This window comes from Erythrolamprus reginae, unplaced genomic scaffold (genome assembly GCF_031021105.1).
Source record: "Erythrolamprus reginae isolate rEryReg1 unplaced genomic scaffold, rEryReg1.hap1 H_12, whole genome shotgun sequence".
Taxonomy (NCBI): domain Eukaryota; kingdom Metazoa; phylum Chordata; class Lepidosauria; order Squamata; family Dipsadidae; genus Erythrolamprus; species Erythrolamprus reginae.
The window spans coordinates 169,037-193,712 of record NW_027248465.1 but is presented as its reverse complement, the minus strand read 5'-3'; the positions used below and the strand labels follow the sequence as shown (position 1 = coordinate 193,712).

Genomic DNA, 24,676 nt, shown 5'->3' with positions numbered 1-24,676 from the left:
AAGAGAAGAATGGAGAGCCGCGCGCCAGAGCCGGACGACGCTGCCGCTTCAACAGCAGCCACGGGAGGGGAATCGTAATCACACCGACACACGCGCGCGACTCCCCTCCCGTGGCTGTTGTTGAGGCGACAGCGGCGTCTGGCTCCGGCGCGCGGCTTTGTCTCCATTCTTCTCTTTCCACCTCTCGGGCTCCGAATGCGGCGGGCGGCGGGAAGAGGAAACGAGGCAGTCCCGGATCACTTGCTTCCCCGTCCAGAAAGCAGGCTGCCTGGGAAGCAAGCGATTCGGGACTGCCTCGTTTCCTCTTCCCGCCGCCCGTTGCATTCGGAGCCCGAGAGGGGGAAAGAGAAGAATGGAGAGCCGCGCGCCAGAGCCGGACGCCGCTGCCGCTTCAACAGCAGCCACGGGAGGGGAATCGCAATCACACCGACACACGCGCGCGACTCCCCTCCCGTGGTTGTTGTTGAGGCGGCAGCGGCCTCTGGCTCCGGCGCGCGGCTCTGTCTCCATTCTTCTCTTTCCCCCTCTCGGGCTCCGAACGCTCCTGTCCTGGCTAAATCGTGTGGCAGCAAACATGCTTTGGGGGTTTGCTCCCACGGGGAAGGGAAAAGGCAGCGGCTTAAACCCTTCCCTGTGCTACGGAAGCCGCTGACGCGCCCCTCTGATGATGCGATGCTTTTCCGGGCAGCCGGCGATCCGGGAGTCCAGGAGGGGGAGAGAAAGAGAAAGAGAGGGGGGAGAGAGAGAAAGAGAGGGATAGAAAGAGAGAGAGAGTGAGAGATGCTCAGTGAGCCTTTCTTTGAAGTTGCCTTTCTTTCTTGCTTTCTTTCTTGCTCTTTTTCTTTCTCTCTTTTACCTTCCCTTCCTCTATTTCTTCTTTTCTTTCTCCTTCCCACCTTCTACCCTCCCTCCCTTCACTCATTCCTCTCTTACTCTCCCCTTTCATAAGTTCCAGGGATCGATCGTGAAGGAGAAAGAGAGGGAGAGATCTGGATCCCCCCTCCCCCGATCGTGTGCGTGTTTTGCAATCCGAGGCTACGGCGCATTTTCAGAAAAGGTCTGGGAAGGCTTTGAATCTCCATAGGAGGGAGGGAGAGCGTAGTTAGGATTCTCGAATTGGCACCTCTGATTGGGTTTACAATTTGATAGCTTGATAGATGAAGCTCTCTGCCCTCTCCAAACGCATCTGGCTAACGGGGCGATTACCTCCCGGCTTCTTACACCCGCCAGAGTTCGGGATGGGGTGGGACGGAGGGACCGGTATGAAGCGAGTGACCTATTCCAGGACTGCAGAGGCGTTTCGCCCCCCCCCCCCCAAGACTGTCTCGTCTTAAGGTTTTAAGGGGAGGCTTTTTATTTCTCTTTCATTCTCTTTCTTGCTTTCTCTCTTGCTCTTTTTCTTTCTCTCTTTTACCTTCCCTTCCTCTATTTCTTCTTTTCTTTCTCCTTCCTACCTTCTTCCCTCCCTCCCTTCCTTCAGTCCTTCCTCTCTTACTCTCCCCTTTCATAAGTTTCCTTGCTTCCGTCCTCTGTTCCTGTCCCTTCCCCCTTTCTTTCTTTCTTTCTTTCTTTCTTTCTTTCTTTCTTTCTTTCTTTCTTTCTTTCTTGCTCTTTTTCTTTCTCTCTTTTACCTTCCCTTCCTCTATTTCTTCTTTTCTTTCTCCTTCCTACCTTCTTCCCTCCCTCCCTCCCTTCACTCATTCCTCTCTTACTCTCCCCTTTCATAAGTTTCCTTGCTTCCTTCCTCTGTTCCTGTCCCTTACCCCTTTCTTTCTTTCTTTCTTTCTTTCTTGCTTGCTTGCTTGCTTGCTTGCTTGCTTGCTCGCTCGCTCTTTTTCTTTCTCTCTTTTACCTTCCCTTCCTCTATTTCTTCTTTTCTTTCTCCTTCCCACCTTCTTCCCTCCCTCCCTCCCTTCACTCATTCCTCTCTTACTCTCCCCTTTCATAAGTTTCCTTGCTTCCTTCCTCTGTTCCTGTCCCTTCCCCCTTTCTTTCTTTCTTGCTCTTTTTCTTTCTCTCTTTTACCTTCCCTTCCTCTATTTCTTCTTTTCTTTCTCCTTCCCACCTTCTTCCCTCCCTCCCTCCCTTCACTCATTCATCTCTTACTCTCCCCTTTCATAAGTTTCCTTGCTTCCTTCCTCTGTTCCTGTCCCTTCCCCCTTTCTTTCTTTCTTGCTCTTTTTCTTTCTCTCTTTTACCTTCCCTTCCTCTATTTCTTCTTTTCTTTCTCCTTCCCACCTTCTTCCCTCCCTCCCTCCCTTCACTCATTCCTCTCTTACTCTCCCCTTTCATAAGTTTCCTTGCTTCCTTCCTCTGTTCCTGTCCCTTCCCTCTTTCCTTCCTTCCCACCCTCCGTCCATTCATTCACCCATTCCTCTCTTGATCGCTTAAAGCCGGTCCCTGGTGCAAAAAGGGTTGGGGACCTCTGTCCTACAGGATTGGGTGGCAGAGAAGTTGAACATATGTAAATTTAAAAGTTTAAGACAGTTTACAAGTTAAGTGAAAGAAACTTCATTATTCATTTATATGTACATGTACATTTCTTCATTAAAAACATGTCTTTCCTCATAATTTAGACTAACTTTGTGAGTTTTTTGAGGGCTGGAACCAATTAAAATTATTTACATTAATTCCTATGGGGAAAAGTCGTTCGAGATAAGAGCTGCTCGACTTAAGAGCCCAGGTCCGGAACGAATTAAACTCGTATCTCGAGGTACCACTGTACTTTCATACCGATCACTCATTTCCATAGTCATCACTCATTTAGCACTCACCTATTCTTGATTCTTTTTCTTGTTTTACCACCATATTTCTTTCCTACTGCATCCAACTTAACTTCTCTCTTGATGTAATAAAATCCCACTGCCTTATGTAAAAGCAGAAGCATGTTCTCAATATACTTAATACTTCTTTGCTTCTTTCAACAGCCATTTCTCACCACAGACCACAGACTATCCACTATGTTTCTACCAGCGTTTGGTATTTCTTTCTCCTTTCCCCCTTCTTAGGTGGCTATTGTGTCAAAAATACATGAAATATAAATTCATTTACTTACTCTGGTTCTTTGCCATTTATCTATATTTGTTCGTTTTCTCTCTCTCCTGTCAAACAAAACTTGTGTTATTTTCAGATCCATATTCCTTGTTGCACTATACTATTTATCTAACATTCACTGCAAATCAGTTCTGGATCTCGACCATCGTCTGCACATAAAAGAACATAGGAGTGTATATCCCTGTTCAGGGATTTCTGATACATATTAAGCAACCTAATGGGCATCACATACCTATGTCTCAGTTTCTATGCAATGCTAAACTATTTAACAAGCATTCTGTATTCACTATTCATTTAATTTTTTTTCTATTCTGATTAGTTTTTAACCTTTCATTCCATAATTCAGAGCCATTCATGTTATCAGTTTCTCCAAAATCAACAAACCTGCAATAAATGAACTGTTTCTTGAGAAAATATCTTATTATGTCATTCTATTCATTCTCAAAGCACATTTGCACATACACATTAAAGTGGTTCTGTATGGGGAAAGTAGTTACCATTTTTTTCAGACTATACCAGAGTATAGGACACACCTTTGTTTTTGGGGAGGAAAATAAGAACAGGTATATTAGCTTCCAAAGCTCCATTTGAGAGGCTGTTTCAGCCTCCGAAAGGTCCGTTTGAGAGGCTGGGCGGGGCTACATTCGGTGTATAAGACACACCCAGATTTTAATCCTCTTTTAGGAGGGGGAAAAGGTGCATTTTATAGTACGAAAAATACGGTATCTCTTTCTTTTGTTCAAAGTAATTTTCATATTACGTGGAAGTCATGCTGGATAAATCTGGTGTCACAGAATAAGATACATATTCATAATGGATTTCGCTGAGACCAGCTCCAATTAAAGATTCTCTGGCAAGAAACAGCAAATCTTTATAAACAGCAAATCATAAAACAGTGATTGATACAAAGCATGAAGGCAAGACACTTAAGCATTAAAAGGAATAAAGGCCTCGTTCAAGTTTAATTTGAAGGGGGTCTGATCAGAAGGGAACTTAAATCAGGATACTAATATTTGTGGACTTTTGGAATTTTGCGAAGAATATGTGTGTCAGTGCAAATTTATAGAAATTAATCTCAAGAGGGATAATGGAGAACAATTAAAGTCTAATTTTCTTTTCCAAAAAAGTTGTTACTAGTTCTATAGACACAGCTTGAGCTAGCTTTATGTCTCTCTGACCTCTGCTGCCAAACTGGTAGGTCAGATGATGCCAAAGGAGGTGTTAGATTACACCCTAAAATTGACGTTTTACGTTGTGTCAGTTATTAATAAATTTTCCCCTTTTTGGTTAATGTTTGTGCCACAGGAGAAAGATTTACATGGATGATTTAGAATCTGCAGTGCTTTACACCTTAAGGATAGAGGCTGCCGTATTCCCCAGCCTTGATGGAGAGCGACTCTCTGCTTTGAAGGACTTTGTTTCTGTTTTGGTCCAGGTGAGTGATGTGAAGCCTTTAGACCCGAGGGACTTTCCAAACAATGCTGCACTCTCCCCTTTTGTATCCAGGTATTATTCAAAGTACGACCATTTGTTCAGCAATTGTTTGACATTAGTAATCTGGTTCCCGGAATGATGATCATTGCCCCCAGCATCAATGTGATTAAATTTTGGGCACATTGCCACCTGCCTACATTTATGACTGCAGGGTCGCTTCAACTTCCTGCCCAACCCTGCTCCTTCTCTGCCATTTTGGCTGACCTGCACTCACTGACCTTCTTACCTCTGCTGACCTTGCCACTCTAGCTGACCTTTGCCCTCTTCTTAGAAACATAGAAACATAGAAGACTGACGGCAGAAAAAGGCCTCATGGTCCATCTAGTCTGCCCTTATACTATTTCCTGTATTTTATCTTACAATGGATATATGTTTATCCCGGGCATGTTTAAATTCAGTTACTGTGGATTTACCAACCACGTCTGCTGGAAGTTTGTTCCAAGGATCTACTACTCTTTCAGTGAAATAATATTTTCTCACGTTGCTTTTGATCTTTCCCCCAACTAACTTCAGATTGTGTCCCCTTGTTCTTGTGTTCACTTTCCTATTAAAAACACTTCCCTCCTGAACCTTACTTAACCCTTTAACATATTTAAATGTTTCGATCATGTCCCTCCTTTTCCTTCTGTCCTCCAGACTATACAGATTGAGTTCATTAAGTCTTTCCTGATATGTTTTATGCTTAAGACCTTCCACCATTCTTGTAGCCTGTCTTTGGAGCCGTTCAATTTTGTCAATATCTTTTTGTAGGTGAGGTCTCCAGAACTGAACACAGTATTCCAAATGTGGTCTCACCAGCACTCTATATAGCAGGATCATAATCTCCCTCTTCCTGCTTGTTATACCTCTAGCTATGCAGCCAAGCATCCTACTTGCTTTCCCTACCGCCTGACTGCACTGTTCACCCATTTTGAGACTGTCTGAAATCACTATCCCTAAATCCTTTTCTTCTGAAGTTTTTGTTAACACAGAACTGCCTCCCATTGCTGACACACCCAGCCTGGTTCTTCTCAAGGCGGCTGTTGTCAACCCCAGGACTCTTTCTTGAGGCAGTGCCGACCCCTTGTTCAAATTGCATTTGAGATTCTCACAGGGATGGCAGGGCCAGCAAGCACAGGGCAGCAAGGGTAGTAGAGATGGAGTGCAAGGCAGCTCAAAAGGAAGAGAAGGGAGGGAAGACAGGCTGATGGGGGTAGTTGAAGAGGAGACTTACCAAAGTCTGGGGCTGTAGAGACCATGTTGGGAATGGTTTAAATTGGGGGTAGGTCTTTGGCTAGCAACTAGCCAGCCTAATATTATTTGGTTAATGATGGGATTGCCATCACTAAGCAATGTGGTCACATGACATCATGCTGTATACCCACATCACTTAACGATGGAAATGTGCAGCAAATCAATTTAATAACTAAATAATAAAATAAAATCCCAGTCCCAGTTGCCATTATATCTTGAGGACTACCTCTTTATATACAGGTGCAGTGTTCCCTCGATTTTTGCAGGTTAGAACTTAGCGAATAGCCTATACCACGGTTTTTCAAAAAATATTAATTAAAAAATACTTCACGGTTTTTTCCCCTATACCACGGTTTTTCCCATCCGATGATGTCATACGTCATCGCCAAACTAATAATTTTTGCAAATAAAAACAAAAAAATTATTGTTAATAAATAATTATGTTTATAAATATCAGGATCACCAAGTGTCTTATTCAATGGTGAGTACCAGTAATAACGGTGAGTAAATGGTTGTTAAGGGAATGGGAAATGGTAATTTAGGGGTTTAAAGTGTTAAGGGATGGCTTGTGATACTGTCCATAGCCAAAAATTGTGTATTTACTTCCGCATCTCTACTTTGCGGAAATTCGACTTTTGCGGGCGGTCTCAGAACGCATCCCCCACAGAAATCGAGGGAACACTGTATTTGCCTTTTTATAATCTTATCAGTAATTCTGTTTTTAAACGTATATGAAAGTATTTCATTCTTTGGAGAGCAAGTTCATTCTTAAAAGCCATCCATAAACTGTTAATATGCTCCTTTCCCTAGATAGAAATAATAGTTCCCCCTTTAATAAAATACTACTTCTGAACAACACTGTTTCTTTACCTTTTAGAGTATTATTAATTTTGTATAGCATCCCTGTGAACTTGGCTTTGCTTTATGGTGTTTCCGAACTGTTCTCATAACTGTGCTACTAAGTAGCATCTATGAAGAATTCTGCACAAACAATTTTTGTTACTAAACATTTTTGAATGTTTAGTTTTTAAAAAGTTTTAAGACCTTTTCAAAATTCAATAATCTTGTGAAATTACATTTTTTTTAAATTAAAAAAGGAGGTAGGGAGTACCTCACATCTGAAAAAGTTACTTTTGAAAAATTCTGTACAAGTTATGGGGGCTGTCCACACACTGGCTGCTATGGCAGATGAAGCCAGACACATTATATTGACAGGAGACCAATTCATGGAGATGCTTTCCATGCCCTGTTTTAGCTTTCAAGGATATTCCCTGTCACTTCAGTTGACCTCTGTCTTTTTCTGGGCAAGTGGTTGTGCTCCTAGAGAAAGTATGGAGCTACAGCCCTATCATTTTCATTTTCTAAGAATCTCTCCAGGATTTTTTGGAGAAGAGCAGTCAGAGCTGGTGGGAGGGGAGGTAAACATGTCATAAGTCATAAGTCCTTGAGTTGCCACAAACATTCTAAATCCATCACCTCCTGAATTCTATTGAGTTTTATCAGGTGCCAATTTAGTTGACCGATTCTTGTGTATAGTGAAATATGAATGATCCTGATTCTTTGCACCTGACAAGGATTTATGCATTCTTGGAAATAAAAGATTATGTTTAAGGCTGCAACTTTGCTTTCCAACATGTTAAGTTCCCATGTATGCTTTTTTTTCTTGAAAAAAACATGATTTAAAAATCTGTATCATCCAAAATATCTATGGGCAACACATTGAGAAACAAGGGCATAAATATTTGATTTATTTCTCTCTTGAGAATCCATTTTTTCTTAGTTGCATTCCAGGATTTCGCAGATTACCATTCTTTGAACTTTTTCTCACTCATCACTGTTTTAGAATAATTTAAGTTTAACAAAAAAAGAACTAATAGTTTTGAGAAATAGAAGATAATTGGTTTTTCCAACTTTAACATGGCCCCAATTAATAGTGTCTGAGCTTAAATAAAGCTAAATTGGGAGGTCCACCATAAATCACAAGGGTCTAGATTAGACTGAGAAGTCAAAACTTATCCTGAAAGAAGGCAATGGAAAATAACTTGCGTATTGTTGCCAATAAAATTATATAGTTGGGGTCCTCAGTAAGGAGCTGAGCTGGATTTAGTACAGTCAGATTGAATGGCAATATTGTATAAGATTTATTATCTCATTTCAAAGCACTTCTCTTATCTAGTTACCCAATTTATCCTAAATCCACTTCCTCAGAATGGCTGATATAATTCAGTGAATTTCTTTCCCATTCCAAACAATGTCAGAGAAAAATTGAGCATGATTAATTCATACATTAAAAAGTACAGCAATTGTATATGAAAATCATACTTGTTTCTATTCTACCTCCACATAGTCTGAACCTTTCAACCTCAGTTCTTTGTAAATTGAAATAATGCTGACAGGCCGATCCATAATGAAAGAATTCTTCAAGTTCCAAATTTTCATTTCTGACTACCAGAACCATGTACAATTTATTTTAAATTTATTCCTATTCTTGTATGTTTGAACAAGCACAAAAGTAGGTAAAAAGATTCAAGCATTAGCAGAACATCACATTTTATGTTTTGATTACTTGTAAATTTCAATGCAGTGTTTCTTAACCTTGACAGCTTGGGGAATCGTGGGGAATGGCTTTGGCTGGCTGGGAAATTCTGGGAATTGAAGTCCACACATCTTGGAAGTTGACAAGGTTGAAAAACACAAATAACTTGTGAAATATATCTGCTGCTTCTCTAATGTGGATATCAATGGAAATGCCTACATGTGTTATGGATATGATGACAAGATGGTCAAAAGATCAAGAAGAAACAGAATTTTATGAGATATGGAACAAATTGTATATATGGATAAACAAGAAGAAATATTAAAAGTAATTAAAAAATAAGAGAATTGTATTAGTAGGGATATGATTTAAGAGTTATGTTAGAATTAGTTTATGTATGAAGATTTGCTATATAAAGTAAAACAAATTTCTTCTTTTCATTTAAAGTAATAAGTTGATTTTAAGTACTTTTGAATGCATTCTTTTTTCTGTATTGAAATTTTACTTCTAGAATGAGCGGGAAGACACAACCCCATCTCTATGTTAAATGTATGTTTGTCAGTTTTGTCCATTTTAAGAAAATTAATAAAATATATTGGGGGGGGGGGGGAGGAAATGCCTACATGTGTTTATAAGGCTTGAGTATAGGTTCCAAACATGTGGGTTTTTTTTGCTAAACTGTAATTCTTACTATGATAGGAGAGGAATATTATTAGTTTATATTAATATAAAGTTTATCTGCCTGAACAGGGATTTTCATCATTTGAAGCTACACTAATGTTGGTTGAATATAAGTATAATAAGACATGTGATATATGATGATTCAAATTTCCTATATCACATATTGACATAGGCAAAACTTCTGTGTGTCTGGGAGATTATTAAATCCTCCCTTTAAGATTCCCAAAGGGAGGGTCTTAAAGCAAGAAAAGGTCAGCAGTATATAGGTGATTTGCAGGTTAACAATTTAGGCTTTCTCTAATATTTCTGTATGACTGAGGTTTTGGCTGAGCTCACACTGTAATTCTGTAGCTTCCACTATTAATCATTCCCTTGATTCTTATTTCCCATGGGTTTATATACTGTACATTAAAAATACCTGCTAAGTCAAATTGTATGTAGTTTCTGGATTCAAGTGTAGCATAAATGTTCTGAAAGAACCCTTGACTTGCTTTCTTTTTTCCCCATAACCAATTTATATTTGAAAAAGCACAATCAGTCTTGTATTGGATGCACGATGTGTTTCTAGATTTGGGCCACAAGGTGGAGAAGTCTGACTAAGTTCCAGTTCCTTAACTCATTATTAGCTAGAGAGAAGTTCCCTGCAGATGGGCTCCAGGACAAGTTCAAAAGCTCGGAAGACAAAATCTCTGGTCCCCAGCGGCCAACCCAGATTGGATCCTGTAACTCATTGTTTCCTTGGTCTTTTTCTTGCCAGGTTTTTCATTTTAATTACATTCTTTGGAATTTGGCTTCTCTATATTCAAAATAAAATAAATCTTTGGAAGGCTGTATTTTTTTTAATATGACATGATTATGATAGATTCTAGAAGGTCCAAGATCTCAACAGGCTTCCTGCTACCTAGACATTCTCCTACCAATTCTACTGTACTAAATTTGAAAGATAGATCCGTGTTGCTATAATTCTCTATAAAGCTTGTCTGGCTATATATTCAAATAAGGTAGTGTATAATCTTTAGGTAGAAGAGAAAATTTGGGTTCACTTGAACTCTGTGTGCTTGTTTTTAAAGAAATAATCAAAGGAAAATCTCCTTTCTTTCATCAACATGTACTTTATTTATTTATTTATTTATCAGAATTGTATGCCGCCCCTCTCCGCAGACTCGGGGCGGCTCACAGCAATAATAGTACAATGTAAACAAATCTAATATTTAAGTTTAAGTTAATTTAAAACCCCAATTTAAAAACCAATCATACATACTAGCACACCATACATAAATTTTTTAAGCCTAGGGGGAGGGAAAGTATCAATTCCCCCATGCCTGACGACAGGGGTGGGTTTTAAGGAGCTTACGAAAGGCTAGGAGGGTGGGGGCAACTCTGATATCTGGGGGGAGTTGGTTCCAAAGGGTCGGGGCTGGGATTCGTGCAGCAGAAGGCGGTCCCGGAGGTATTCTGGTCCGGTGCCATGAAGGGCTTTATAGGTCATAACCAACACTTTGAATTGTGACCGGAAACTGATCGGCAACCAATGCAGACTGCGGAGTGTTGGAGTAACATGGGCGTATTTAGGAAAGCCCATGATAGCTCTCGCAGCTGCAATGGCAAACTTTAATTGCCACCCTGCCATTTAATACTGCTTACATTCTCTCTGAGAAACAAAACAGGTGTTTTCCTTTTATACATCCTCTCAATCAATATTCCTGTTCTCTCTGAACTTGCTCCCCTTCTCCAGTCAACTTGTCATTTGCCTGGCTTTCCTTTAGTGACATGGATTTTTTCTGCTGCATTTCTCTCCTCTCTTCCACCCCCCCTCTTTGGAGCATATAGCTCTTTGATCCCCCTCCCCCCCATCCCTGGAGTGCTTGTGGTTTTAAAGTGCTGATGCTAATCGGATTTGAGATGACTTATTGTCAAAGTAGCTTTCTGTGATCCTTGGAGACTATTTTGGACTTAGAGTCAAGATTCGGATCTTGGCTGTAAGCCCATAGGGACTGACTTCTTTGCCACTGCAGCATCTTGAACACCACTCCAAAAAAAAAAAAAAGCCTCTCTTAGTAGTGGGCTGGATTTGACAGGGATGCCATAAAGCCCATTGGAAAACAGGAGATGAACTACTGAGTTTACAGGGCAACTAGCTATTCTCCGTTTGCAGTGCCCCGTTTCCAAGTGCTGTCAAGATCTGCCACCAATAACTGGATGGACAGCACCATGGCTTTTTCAACGGAGTTGGAACTGTACAGTATAGGAAACAAGGGTATGGTTTTGGCTCAAGTTACTCCTTCTTGCTGACTTGCAATCTCTCTGTGATTGGGCGGACGGATGTCCTTGCAATTTGGTGGTTAACAATATTAAGCTTTTGGTGCTAAAGAATGTCAGGGTCTATATGCCAATAACTCTTTGCCACAACAGTTCGTGGTTGTAACTGAATATTTTTCACACTGCTTTAAGCCTTATGTGTGGCAGCTAATATACGTCTTATATTGGTTTGAATAAGATGGCACTGATTAGTGGTATCTCTGTGATTCTGTTGTAATACAGGGTTTAGACTTCAATTGTCTATTGTGGCTTAAACTGGCTTATTTGTCAGTCTTTAGTCTGATGGAGGCTAATGGGTCTTAGATTGTTTCCTCTTAGCATGCTTATAGCTTCTATCAGAATCCTGGATGGTCTCTGGATTAATATGTTTTGAACAATAAATATGAGCCAAGCTGAACGTCCTATTTTACAATTGTTGAATTTGAAATGCCTGGATGAATTCCATTCTCTCTTCTCCACCACTAGAGAAAAAGGTCATATCGTGTGGCTGATTACCCTGGAACCTGCATATGTCTTACCTGGGGCAGAGGTGTATCCTCCCCGCCAAGTTAATGTATATTGTCTGATTATTTTTTAAGAAAATCAGTTTGGCATGCCATCCAATATATTCTGCATTGTTACATCATGATACTATATACATATGCTTCAGAGGATGATTCCATCTACACCTCTTAATCATTTCCTTCCCATTCTTATTTTAAAATTCAGCATTTTGCTGGGCGGTTGGTAGTCAAGAATTACCTTTCCAACCTGGATTTGTGGCTGAGACCAAAGACAATTGTTTTGCAGCGTGAATGGGAGGAAGCTCTAAAGAATAAAAAGGAGGTAGGTTATATATAAAATATATATAAAGCCAACCAGATATTGGTAGCATTCTGGCTCCAATGCTACAAGCTCCATGTGTAACTTGCTAAATGCCATTATTATCATCATCATATATTATGGAGCTGTCTTAAGATCTAAATTTGTTGCAAAAGTATATTGAGTTTCATTAGGTGATATTATGAATAATGTAAATATTTTCTGTGATCCACACACTGTTCCATTTAAGTTTTTCTTTAAAAATATATTGTCTTTGATATTACTGAATACTTTTTTTTTTTAAAGGAATTTGTGCTTTTAATGAACATGTTATTATCCTGACCCTCTGGAACCAACACCCCCCTCCCCCAGAAATCAGAATTCCCCCCAACCTCCTTGCCTTTCGTAAACTCCTTAAAACCCACCTCTGTCGTCAGGCATGGGGGAATTGAGATATTCCTTTCCCCCAGGCCTATACAATTTATGCATGCTATGTTTGTGTGTATGTTTGGTTTTTAATAAGGGTTTTTAGCTATTTTAAATATTAAATTTGTCATACACTGTTTTATTATTGTTGTTAGCCGCCCCGAGTCTACAGAGAGGGGCGGCATACAAATATAATAGATAGATAGATAGATAGATAGATAGATAGATAGATAGATAGATAGATAGATAGATAGATAGATAGATATAAATAAATAAAAGTAAAATATGAGAAAAATCCTTACTACTGTATTCCATCTTCCCACTGACGCAGATAATGATCACATTGAATACTATTACTATTATTACTATTACTATTATTATTATTATTAACTAATTTTTATTAAACAAATCAGATATTCAAAAAAACACATGACATAAACATTACATTACATAACAACATAAAAAATAAGATATTCATTTGACAGCGTATCCTCTTGATGTACCTTCTGTGTTTTTTCCTCTTTTTCATTAACTTGTATATAATCATATAGTTCCAAGACATCCTATTACAATATTCTTAATAGCTGACATCTTGTCTGCATCTATTTGCTTATCACTTTATTTCATATATGTAACTGGCTATTTAGATTTATTTTTGTTCCAGCCAATTGTACCATTTGTTCTATATTGTGTAAAATTCTGTTTTCTCTCTGTCATGTATTTTCATGGTTAATATTATTCATTTCTGCACACTCTAATATTTTTCATGCTGTTCACCACTGAGAATTACTTGTATTATATGGGTGGTGGTATTGAATTAATGAATGAATGAATGAATGAACGAACCAACCAACTAATGGGGTGGTACAAAAACAGTGGGAAGCCCTTGATCAATATATGTTCTTGTCAATTTCCTTCCTTCCTTCCTTCCTTCCTTCCTTTTTGTGATGGTGGAGGAAAGACAAAAAGTTTAACTGTCCATTATACACAGGCAGTAAAGAAACAACCTGAGAAGGCAAGGAGAACATGTCTCAGTATCAGGATGCTATAATGCAGGGCAAAAAGGGGAAATCCCCAAAATAGAGAATGAATAAAACAATACAACCAGGAAAAACAATTATTTGGATCCCTGAACAATCCACTCTGTACGTTTCCATTGAATGGATGCAAGTTATCCATAATTTGGCAGAAATTTAACTTAGAATGGATGGGTTGTTCCATGTTGCAAATAAAACTAAATTATTTTGAGATCAATGGGGTGAGAACTTCACATCCTCTCTTTCTTAAGGAGCTCCCAGCTGTTTTTTTGTTCCATCTACTTGCTCCTCACCCGCATCCTTGACTTCGTTTCTCTCTTGCTTGGAACTGACATGTTGTGGTCCATGCAGGGAATGAAATGGGTTATCTTGTTATGTGCACAGCCTTTTTCAATCTCCCTCCTAATCTTTCAGTTTCCAAATGCCACATTACCTGAGACGCCTCATTGGGTAGGATGTCAAGGAAGCAAACCTCAGTTCCGGGGTTTTCCATGTGGACTCTGGTCTCTCTTTCATCACCTGACGGTTCAAGCCGCATGTCGAAAACAGTCTGGTAAGTACCGCAACTGCATTAAAGCTTTATATCACAAATGAAATGCTATTGGTTCAGCCTAGTTCACTGGAACCGGTAGTAACAAATGCTTTCGGTTCACAGAACCGGTAGTAAAAATGCTTTTAAAACATTTTTTAAAAAAGGTTCGGACAATTGGGCAGCAATTCACAGCTGATAAACCTGTTTTTTTAAAAAAAAAATATTGAAAGCATTTCACAAGTCTACAAAAAATATTTTTTGTAATCATCGCAGTTAACTTTGTACTTTTCTGAATCATTTTTTTGTTCTGATTTCAAAAATGTATGTAGTTTTTCTGTAGCAGGTATAGTTTCCATGGAGCAATATCATTATTATAAGGTATAGGAAATATACTGGCAACATTAAGAAAACAATAATCTACATATCAGAAAAAAATGCTTGACCTTACAAAACAGTTTTTATTGAACCAGAAATACATTTCACATTCAAAATAGAAACCAAAATATGAGCAAAAATTAAAAGTGCTTGACTGTTGTCAATACGATTTTTCAGGGTTGTCCTTTATATAACATTCAACAGTAATCTGCCAGCATTGAGTCATTCCAAAAACCCTGTTAGCAGTGTTCTGTTACTTTAATGTCCTGGTGAAACCGTTCTCCTTGTTCATCACTTATATCCGCAAGATATGGAGGAAAGAAATCTAAATGTGAATGCAAAAAGTGCATTTTCAGAGACATGCGACATCCAAGATACTAGTATGCATTTAGCAGTTCCTCAACACCTTTAATATATTCTGGCGATTTATTTTTTCATAGATCCACTTGAAGCTTTTCCAAGCTCTCAATTCCTTATTATTTAGAGTTCCTTCAAACACATAATCTCTCATAAGCTCTCTGATGTGAGGAACAGCAAATACCCTTTCCTTCAGTTTTGCTGGTGAAATGCTGGAGAATTTCTGTGTAATGTACTGGAACCCTTGTGAATTTGTCTTTACCACGGCTTTTACAAAGTTTTTAATCAATCCCAACTTTATATGTAGTGGAGGAAGAAAAAAATTTGTTGGAGCAACTAAAGGATTATGCTGTACATTGTGTCTACCCGGAGCATAGATATTTCTCTGTCCTCAATCACATCAAACATAATGCTCTACTATATTTCTACTGTCCTATAAACAGTAGTTTTGGATTTCTTACATGTTCCTTTGTATTTTATTTCTGTTTTGTAAGCCACCCTGAGTCTATGGAGAAGGGCGACCTAGGAATCCAAATAAATAAATATGAACATGCTGGATATTTCTCCATTTATATTCTGATCATGGCAATTTGCTCTGACTGTAAAATATTTCATTTTTGGGTGGACTGCCTTGCCACTTCGAAGTAACAAAAGAGAAATAAGTTGATTTTGGATTAGCAAATGATAATACATTATTTTTAATAAATAAATTATAGGCGAATGACTCTTAGTTGTAACTCTTTTCCTTCTACAAGATTCTCATTTCTATACCCTTCTCGGTAAGGTTGACTCTTTTTTAAAATATCAGGGGCAAATGCATTCTTCCCCTTTCAGCTGTTGCTCTGCTTTGGAGAAGAAACATGATTTGCCTTCACTTTAGGAAGATGGTAGTTGTCACACATTACTTTTTCATTCCTTTTTTACTTTGGTGTTAACAATTGTGGTATAATTTTCAGCTTCCTCAGGTATACCTGACGTTCTTCCTACAATGAGAGGATACATCCGCAGTTTCTTTGGCTGCAGGGATTGTGCACAGCACTTTGAAGCGATGGCAGCTGAGTCTATGCATGAAGTGAGGAGCAGGAATGAGGCTGTCCTGTGGCTTTGGTCAAGGCATAACAGAGTCAATGCTCGCTTGGCAGGTGAGGATTCTGCTCCTGGCAGTCTACTTTTTGACCATTTTAACCAGCAGATATCCTGTTTCCCTAGCAATATATCGCCTTCCAAAAGATTAGTTGGATTGGCCTTGGTCCTTAGAGGTAAGCTGTGCAGAAAGAGAACAAGCTCACCCAGTAAGCTTCCATGATTGAGGTTGGACTTTAATCTTAATAATAATAATAATAATAATAATAATAATAATAATAATAATAATAATAATTTATTAGATTTATTAGATTGTATGCCGCCCCTCTCCGAAGACTCGGGGCGGCTCACAACAACGATAAAAACAATATTATGCAGGCACAAATCTAATACTAAAAAAAACCAAAAACCCGATCATAATTAAAAATCAAACAGCACATACATACCAAACATAAATTATAATAAGCCTGGGGGAAAGGTGTCTCAGATCCCCCATGCCTGGCGGTATAGCTGGGTCTTAAGTAGTTTACAGAAGACAAAGGAGGGTGGGAGCAGTTCTAACCTCCGGGGGGAGTTGATTCCAGAGGGCCGGGGCCGCCACAGAGAAGGCTCTTCCCCTGGGGCCCGCCAGACGACATTGTTTAGTCGCCGGGACCCGGAGAAGGCCAATCTTCTCCATTGACTTCAGATAACAGAAGCTGACTGTGAAGGTTGCAAATGGCAATCCCATGACTACGGGAAGCTGCAACTTTTGCAAATGTGTGCTGGCTTCTAAGAGCTCAAATTGCAATCATGTGACTGTTGGGACTCTGCAAGTAGTTGCAACTTTAGGGACCAGTTCTTAGTCTCTATTCAGACAAATGACTGTCCAGTCTCTTTTTGAAAGCCTCCAGTGATGGAGCATCACAACTTCGGAAGGCAAGCTGTTGGATAGGGTGAATGGAAGAGGCAAACAGAAGTGGCTTCAAAACAACAGCTCTTTATTTGGCAACTATTTACAACCCAGCAAAGGCTCTGTCTGACAGCCAATCAGCAGGCAGTATTTTCCATCCAGAATGGAGGACCTGACTGAAGCCTATATGCTTTAGTCTGAGAATGTAACTAAGCCATTCCATTGGTTGATTGCTCTCACCATTAGGAAATGTCAAATATGAAAACTTTCATTTTAAATATTATTCTGTAGCTGTCCTTGAAGGCAATTGATGTTGAATATGTGTTGGGGAAATTAAATACAGATAGTCTTGACTTACAAACACAACCGAGCCCCAAATTTCCACTGCTAAGCAGGACAGTTAAGTGACAGTTTTGTCCCATTTTACAACCTCTTACAATCTTGCCACAGTTGTTAAATGAATCGCAGCAGTTCTTAAGTTAGTTTCTTGGCTGTGAAGTAAAGCCCCAAGCCACCAAAAGTGATCACATGATCCCAGAACATTGTAACCGCCATAAATACATGCCAATTGCCAAGCATCCAAATTTTGATCATGTGACTGTGAGAAAAATGACTGTCACTTTTTTCAGTGCCCTTGTATACTTCGAATGGTCCCTAAATGAAAAGTTATAAACCGAGGACTATCTGTAATAGTTTGTTTCATTCTGTACTTTAGTGGTGTTACCTCTTCCACTAAAGGAATGAAAGTGGTAAAGGATGCACTGGCCTTTTTAATAGCCATCTCACCTCTACTGGATTTATTGTTGTAAACTTGCCATCCAGTTCTTGTATTTGTTTATTTGGTAAATTTTTGGTTATAATTTTGGTTTTCTTTTTATTAATTTTTAGGCATGCTACCTGTCCAAATTTGTTAATTTCATCTACGTAATAATTTTGGGGCTTTTTCTATTGGGTCTTCTATAAATCATTGGCAAAGGCCTGTAATTTGTATTCCTGATCTCTTATCCTTAATCCTTTAATTTCTGATGTTTCTCTAATTTGTTGTAATAATGATTCAATCACAAGTATGAAAAGCAGGGGGGATAATGAGCAGCCCTGTCGTACTCCTTTTACTGTATTAAATGTATCAATCATATCTCCATTAATTATTTTTCTTTCCATTTGTTTTGAATGTATTGTGTGAAGCATTCTGATATATCTTTCTCCAAAATTCATCTTTTCAAATTTGTTAATAGAAAAATCCCAATTTAAATTATCAAATGCTTTTTGTGTATCAAGGAATACAAATGCTTCAGGATTTTCTGGGATTTGATCAGAGTTTTTGATATGAGAAGTTTTGTCATTTTTGGAGGGATTAGTTTGCTGTCAAGGCCTGATTAAGGGAGAGATTGTTTCTTCATTTAGAATAGTTCCAATTATAAATGAAAGAATTTTTTGAAACACATACACAGAGAGAATTTTTATTTGATTGAGTTTACATGCTTCGTCTATTTCACTGGACTCTAAAATAAAATAAACAACTTTTCTTTCACAGAACACTCTGCTTAGTACTCGATTAGGCCTGACAGGCTATATATTTCTAGCTTGCAGAGTCCTCTAGCTCCCTAGTTCAGCAGCCCTGAGGACACTGCAACTTGAAAAGAAAAACCTGAAAGACATCTCACCACCCACCGTGCTGAAGAAGGCACAAAGTGTTATAGGCAAGAGCATTGTGAGTTAACCCTTGCCTGCCATCATAAAACAAAACAAAACACCTCAATGAAGAATACTTGGGTCGGAAGAGGGCAGAGAGGGTCAGACAGCAAACACCAATTCTTGTTGTCAGAAAGGAGTTGGCAGCTGGTGGTTTTGAACCAGAGACTTGGCTACTAAATCTTCCTCATCTTTTCTAATGGGGGCTTTTAAAGGCTGACACGTGCCTTGAGAGGACCTTCCTCCAGGACTGCTGCCCAAATGCTGTGCTTCTCACAGACAGATGCGGCCCCTTGTTCTACAGTCCTGTTTTCCTTGACAGGGGGAGGAGTAGGTGACTTCCCTTGACAGATGATTGTGAAAGGAGAAAGTAGTGGGACTCATTGACCAAGCCAGGGAATCAAAGGAGTTACTTACTCTTTGTTCCCCTTGGGTTTTCCCACCCTCTCTGTCTATCCCCAGGGACATAATTTCTGATCCTCTGAGGCATATTTTCTTATTCTCTTTACACAGACACCACCTATACATTTATTCCTTCAAGCCCAGAGTAAATAACAGGCACTAAACAGCCTAAATCCTCTTCAGAATTTCACCAGAGCCTTTAATAGATGTTGGTTAAAGTCAGTCTTTTAAATGCTTTGGACTGTCAACAAAGGGAATGTTGATGGCATACTAACAGTGAGGGAATTGCCCAATGAATGTAGACAGCAGATTCTTTATTGCAAGCATTTACTAAAATTGTGATGTTATGATTTCAAATATCCATAAGATGATTCCACAGTATGAATCTTTCTTTGTTATTCTCAGCTGATTCTCCATATCTGCATTTATCTTATCTGATCCTGCTGTACCTTCTTTTCCTTCTTATAGTCTATTGAATTGTTCTGGACTTAAAAACTATTTCAGCCCTTTTTGCCTAAATAGCAGTTCTTGTATATGTCTATAAAGGTCATGTTCATTTTCCTCTATAGTTAGAAGCAGAAGGTTGGCCTAATATAATTGGATGTATTTCAAATATTGGATACTTAGAAAGAAGTGGTAAAAATGGGCATCTTTGATATGCTCTATTCTGAAAAATTTGGGGGAGGTAAAAAATTATTTTTTATCTCCCCCAAATTCAAAACATTTATATGGCCATCCAACTCAAACAAAGCAACTTTGAATGATGTATAAAATCATTAAACAAAAATATGAAAGGAAAACAGTGTGTGCCATGAAAACAAAATAAAACATTTTAATGGTTTATTGTACTCTATCAAATATGACCTCTGCTTTTCTTGACTCAAGTGCTGGGGTTTTAACTGCTTAAAGTTCTTATTATATGTTCTGTCGGGCTCTCTGGTAGAATCCTCCCAGAAATTCACAGGTACAAATTTCAAACACACACATGTTTGAAAATTCAAAACAATGTTCTTTATAATGAAAATTCACTTAAACTAAGCCCTCTCTTGGTATAGCAAAGAGCAAACGTCTCCAAACAAACTGGTAATTTATACAAGTCCCTTATCAGTTCTGTGATACTTAGCTTGCAGCTGTGAGGCAATTCACAGTCCTTCTTTCACAAAGTGAAACACACTTTGCTCTGGTTTAGTTTCAAAGCGGGGAAAAATCAGCACACAAAAAGTCAAAGTCAGTAAAGCAGTCATGAAACACAAGGACCAGATAATCCTCCACAATGGCCAAACCCACAGGCTGCTATTTATAGCAGCCTCACTAATTACTACAGCCCCACCCAACCACAGGGGGCCTCATTTTCTTTGATAATAATCTCTCAGTTGTTGTTGCCTATGCATCGCTCTCCGCATGCGTGGCTGTATCATTAACTCTTGTTCTGAATCCAAGGACGAGCTAGATAATTGATCTCCTTCTGAGCTGTCTGCCCCACTCTCCTCCTCCCTGTCACTCATGTCTTCTTGGTCAGAGGAGCCTTCATTACCAGATTCCACGGTGAGGGGGCAAAACAGGCCTGCAGCATGTGGATGTCTCCCCCACATCCACAGTCCTTGGGGCAGGAGCTGGGCCAAAGCTAACCACAACATTATAGTGAATCACTTTGGCAAAGGCGAGTCAGATATTGGATAATATACATGGTGCTTTTAAAAAAAAGTGGCACCAAGGAAATCAGATTCATTTCTAAGACAGAACCTGTAAGTGTAAGTGAAAAAATAGTATTATTTCCAAGTGGTTGCAATTATGATGATCTGCTGCAGCCATTCCCCCAGCCCAGGTGTAGCCTATAATTTAAATTTTGGAAGTTGCTTGCTTGCTTTTGCTTTGGGACCAGAATTATCTATATATGTGTAAGCATGTTACAGACACAGTATTCCAAGAATGTTCTTTCTGCACCAACTCAGAAAGCTCAAACTGCCCAAGGAGGTGCTGATACAGTTCTACAGAGGAATCATTGAGTCTGTCATCTTCACTTCTATAACTGTCTGGTTTGGTGCTGCAGCCCAACAGGACCGACACAGACTTCAGAGGAGAATCAGAACTGCAGAAAAAACAATTGCTGCCAACCTGCCTTCCATTGAGGACCTGTATTCTGCACGAGTCAAAAAGAGGGACATGAAAATATTTATGGGCCCCTCACATCCTGGACATAATTTTTTTTTTCAATTTCTACCTCAAAACATCACTATAGAGCACTGCACACTAAGACAACTAGACACAAGAACAGTTTTTTTCCTGAACACCATCTCTCTGCTAAACAAATAATTCCCTCACCACTATCAAACTATTCACCCGAGTCTATGGAGAGGGGCGGCATACAAATCTAATAAATAATAATAATAATTACTACTAGTTTTTCTCATTATTCCTATCACCCATCTCCTCCCACTGTACGACTGTAATTTGTTACATAATAATAATAATAATAATAATAATTTATTATTATTATTATTTATTAGATTTGTATGCTGCCCTTCTCCACAGACTCGTATCCTTGTATCCTTATCATATCCTTATGATTTTTATTTATTTATTTATTTATTTATTTATATTTGTATGCCGTCCCTCTCCGCAGACTCGGGGCGGCTCACAACAAGTGAAAAAAAAAGATAGTTTGCGACAAATCTAAATTCCTACTAAAAAACATTTAAAAACCCCATTTTCTAACACACATGCACACACACATACCATTCATAAATTGTACGCCCAGGGGAGATGTCTCAGTTCCCCCATGCCTGACGACACAGGTGGGTCTTAAGGAGCTTACGAAAGGCAAGGAGAGTAGGGGCAGTTCTAATCTCCGGGGGGAGTTGGTTCCAGAGGGCCGGGCCGCCACAGAGAAGGCTCTTCCCCTGGGGCCCGCCAACCGACATTGTTTAATATTGATTGTTTCCTGATTTGCTTATTTGAACCCTATGACAATCATTAAGTGTTGTACCTATTCTTGATAAGTGTATGTTTTCTTTTATGTACACTGAGAGCATATGCACCAAAGACAAATTCCTGTCTTTGTGTGTCGAAGTGTGTGTCCAATCACACTTGGGCAATAAAGAATTCTATTCTATTCCATTCCATTTCATTTGCAATTCTAGTTCAGCAGTGAAGCCCATTAAATTGTACAGGACAGGCCAACACCTTCAGGCAACTCATTTAATCGGAGCAAAGAAAATATTGGAAGACTTGCAATAACAAGTGAATAAATAAGGTTATTTTTGTCAGGATATTTTTTCATCCAAGATTTTACATCCTCATCTGGAGATGGATAATTAAAGCAATTTTGCGGTAGAAATTTTTTCTTGGCTAAGAACCAGGGAGTTCAAAAGTTTGCATTGCTTTCAAACTAATGAAGCAAATATTTTTATTTTATTTTCAAACCTGTTTCATTGTCAATCATTTTCAACATGTTTTTATGGAAAAGCAGTGTTAATATTTTAATGCATACTTCTCATGATATTTTATGTCACAGTTACTGAAAACAGTTCAAATTGTTGAAAGCATTACCTAAGAATTTAATAACTATTTCCATAAATATTTAGAGACATCTTCTTTGAGTCATCTTTCAGTTTTTGAAAATGAATAAGCATTAATCAATTTTTAAAGCAAATCAGTAAACAGGTAGTAGTTTTATTTGAAGTATGTTTATCATTAATCGCAGTAGAGATAAATAAAATTGTACACATATACACCAATATCATTGTAGGAAATTAGTGAGTGCAATATAATAATCAATATAAATTGATTATTTATATTGATAAATAAGCAAAACTTTTGTATAATCTGGTGAATAATGAGTTAAGTTTTCTGGCTTCATAAATACCCATCATAAAGAAGCATTTTAATGGCGTTTTAACTATAAAATATCAGAGTCAGTAATTAATTTGACATAAATCAAACCAATGCTTATAGATTAAGTGGCTTGTGAATGTTAATGTGTGTGAGAATATTATTTGAATTGCATGATGGTAAGATTTTTTTTGTTTTTTGTTTTGTTCAGATAGAGGAACTGATGACCCCCAATTTCCCAAGATCCAATGGCCTCCCAAAAGCTTCTGCCTTTCATGTCGTTCCACCTCAATAGACAGCTCTTTGCAGAATGGGAGAAAATCTGTGTGGAATAAGAATCGAGTCTTGATGTTTCTCAAATGGCATTTTTCTGAAAAAAATATTTACATGGATTCTCCCCTGGCACATCAAACAAGAAGTGGTCGAAATGTTGCTCAGCAAAATTATGAAGCGGAGTGGAGGCTAGAAGGGGGAGGAAGAGGAGAAGAGAGTGACCAAGATAATCAAAAGGAACCAGACGAAGACACGAAGACAGAGCAGCTAGAGACTGGGAAAGTAGAAAAGAAGAAATTTGATTTGGGGAAACCTGGTTCTCCAGAGTTGCACAAACCAAGCATTATCAAGATGAGCACAAAGGCAAAAGAAATGGTGGAGGATATTGTTGATCTTGATACATTTAGCGAGCAACATTTTAAGAGCGAAGACTTGAAGCTGGCGAGACAAAGTAGCATCAGGGAGAGGCGGACTAAGAGGGACACTCGGCTGTTCCTGATGGAGAATGAGGGCCGACGCTCGCTTGATTATAGTAGAGAATCCCTGAGGAATAAGAACTTGGGAGCCAGACAGTTCTCTGGCGTCCAAGTGGAGAAGGAGAACACTTCGAGGAGAAATCAGTGGATCTATATCCTGGGAATTGGTTTCTCCCGACTGGATGTCAGCTTGTGTGTTCTCTTGTATTTGCTTTCTTCCGTCTGCCTGTTAGGCATGTACACCTTCTTCCGCATGCGCATGAGTTACCGCAAGGCCCGGTTAGCCTACTCATTGACATGAAATTGAAGGACAGGTACAGCAGCTATTAGGCAATGGGTATCAGTTTGTGCATATCAGCTTGATCCAGTGATCTTTCACTAAACTAACACAATATACACAAATGCAAAAATACACAGATGATATATTGATTGCGAAGGGTGCAAATTAGTAGAGTATACTATTGGATCTCCTAAAATGCGTGGAAATTTCTACTTCTATATATGAAAGAATACCTAGTGGGCAGGCAAGTCTTTTTCATCACAGTTGCTAGATCATTTGTATATATTTGTAATTCTGTACCAGAATAAAATAGCTGAGTGTGGTGCCAAAAGAGGCATGGGGGTCATATTTCAGAATACAGATTGTCTGAGGAATCAGGGGCTCTTTATTGTTCTTGGTTTGTGGTGGCGGGAAAGGATTAATAAGTGGAAAGGATTCAGATCTCATTAGATAAATGTAGTACGGTCCTCTTTTCAATCAGAACATAATATTGTTGCTGTTTTAAGAGGGAAAAATAAAAGCATGGCGAGTTTAGGACCAAAGTGGTACTTCTGAAATCTTTGTGCCTTGTGTCTTGAGATATGTCCAAACCCTGTAACATTTGTGAAGAAACCTAGACATACAAGCAGCCTAAAGTATTATGCTGGAAGATCTCTTGAACATTTTAAATATCTTTTCCAAACCTTCTGTGCTAATATAAAACTGCCCTTAGTAAAACCAGCTATACGGTGGTATTTGCTAATGGCAGTACTCAAGCAAACCAAAAAGAATTAGGTTCTCCCTTTCATACCCATACAAAATATCAATTGAGGGAGTTTGATTGCTGTTCAGCATTATTTCTTAGGGTCCTGCATAGAAGATACTTAGTGCTTTTGCTTGTATTTCCCCTGCAGCTCAATTTC

General features: G+C 38.9%; 1 protein-coding gene across 1 annotated transcript in view; it reads left to right on the top strand.

The window, feature by feature from the left end:
• Nucleotides 1-24,316, top strand: part of LOC139155353 (sulfhydryl oxidase 1-like) — an 80,024-nt gene extending 55,708 nt beyond the window's left edge. The window contains exons 8-12 of the mRNA XM_070730485.1: nucleotides 4,360-4,489; nucleotides 12,026-12,142; nucleotides 13,996-14,134; nucleotides 15,802-15,987; nucleotides 22,957-24,316. Of these exons, the coding sequence (XP_070586586.1) occupies nucleotides 4,360-4,489; nucleotides 12,026-12,142; nucleotides 13,996-14,134; nucleotides 15,802-15,987; nucleotides 22,957-23,795 (1,411 nt within the window). The 3' untranslated portion in view covers nucleotides 23,796-24,316. The remainder of the gene's footprint in view (nucleotides 1-4,359; nucleotides 4,490-12,025; nucleotides 12,143-13,995; nucleotides 14,135-15,801; nucleotides 15,988-22,956) is intronic.
• Nucleotides 24,317-24,676: the final 360 nt, after the last annotated feature.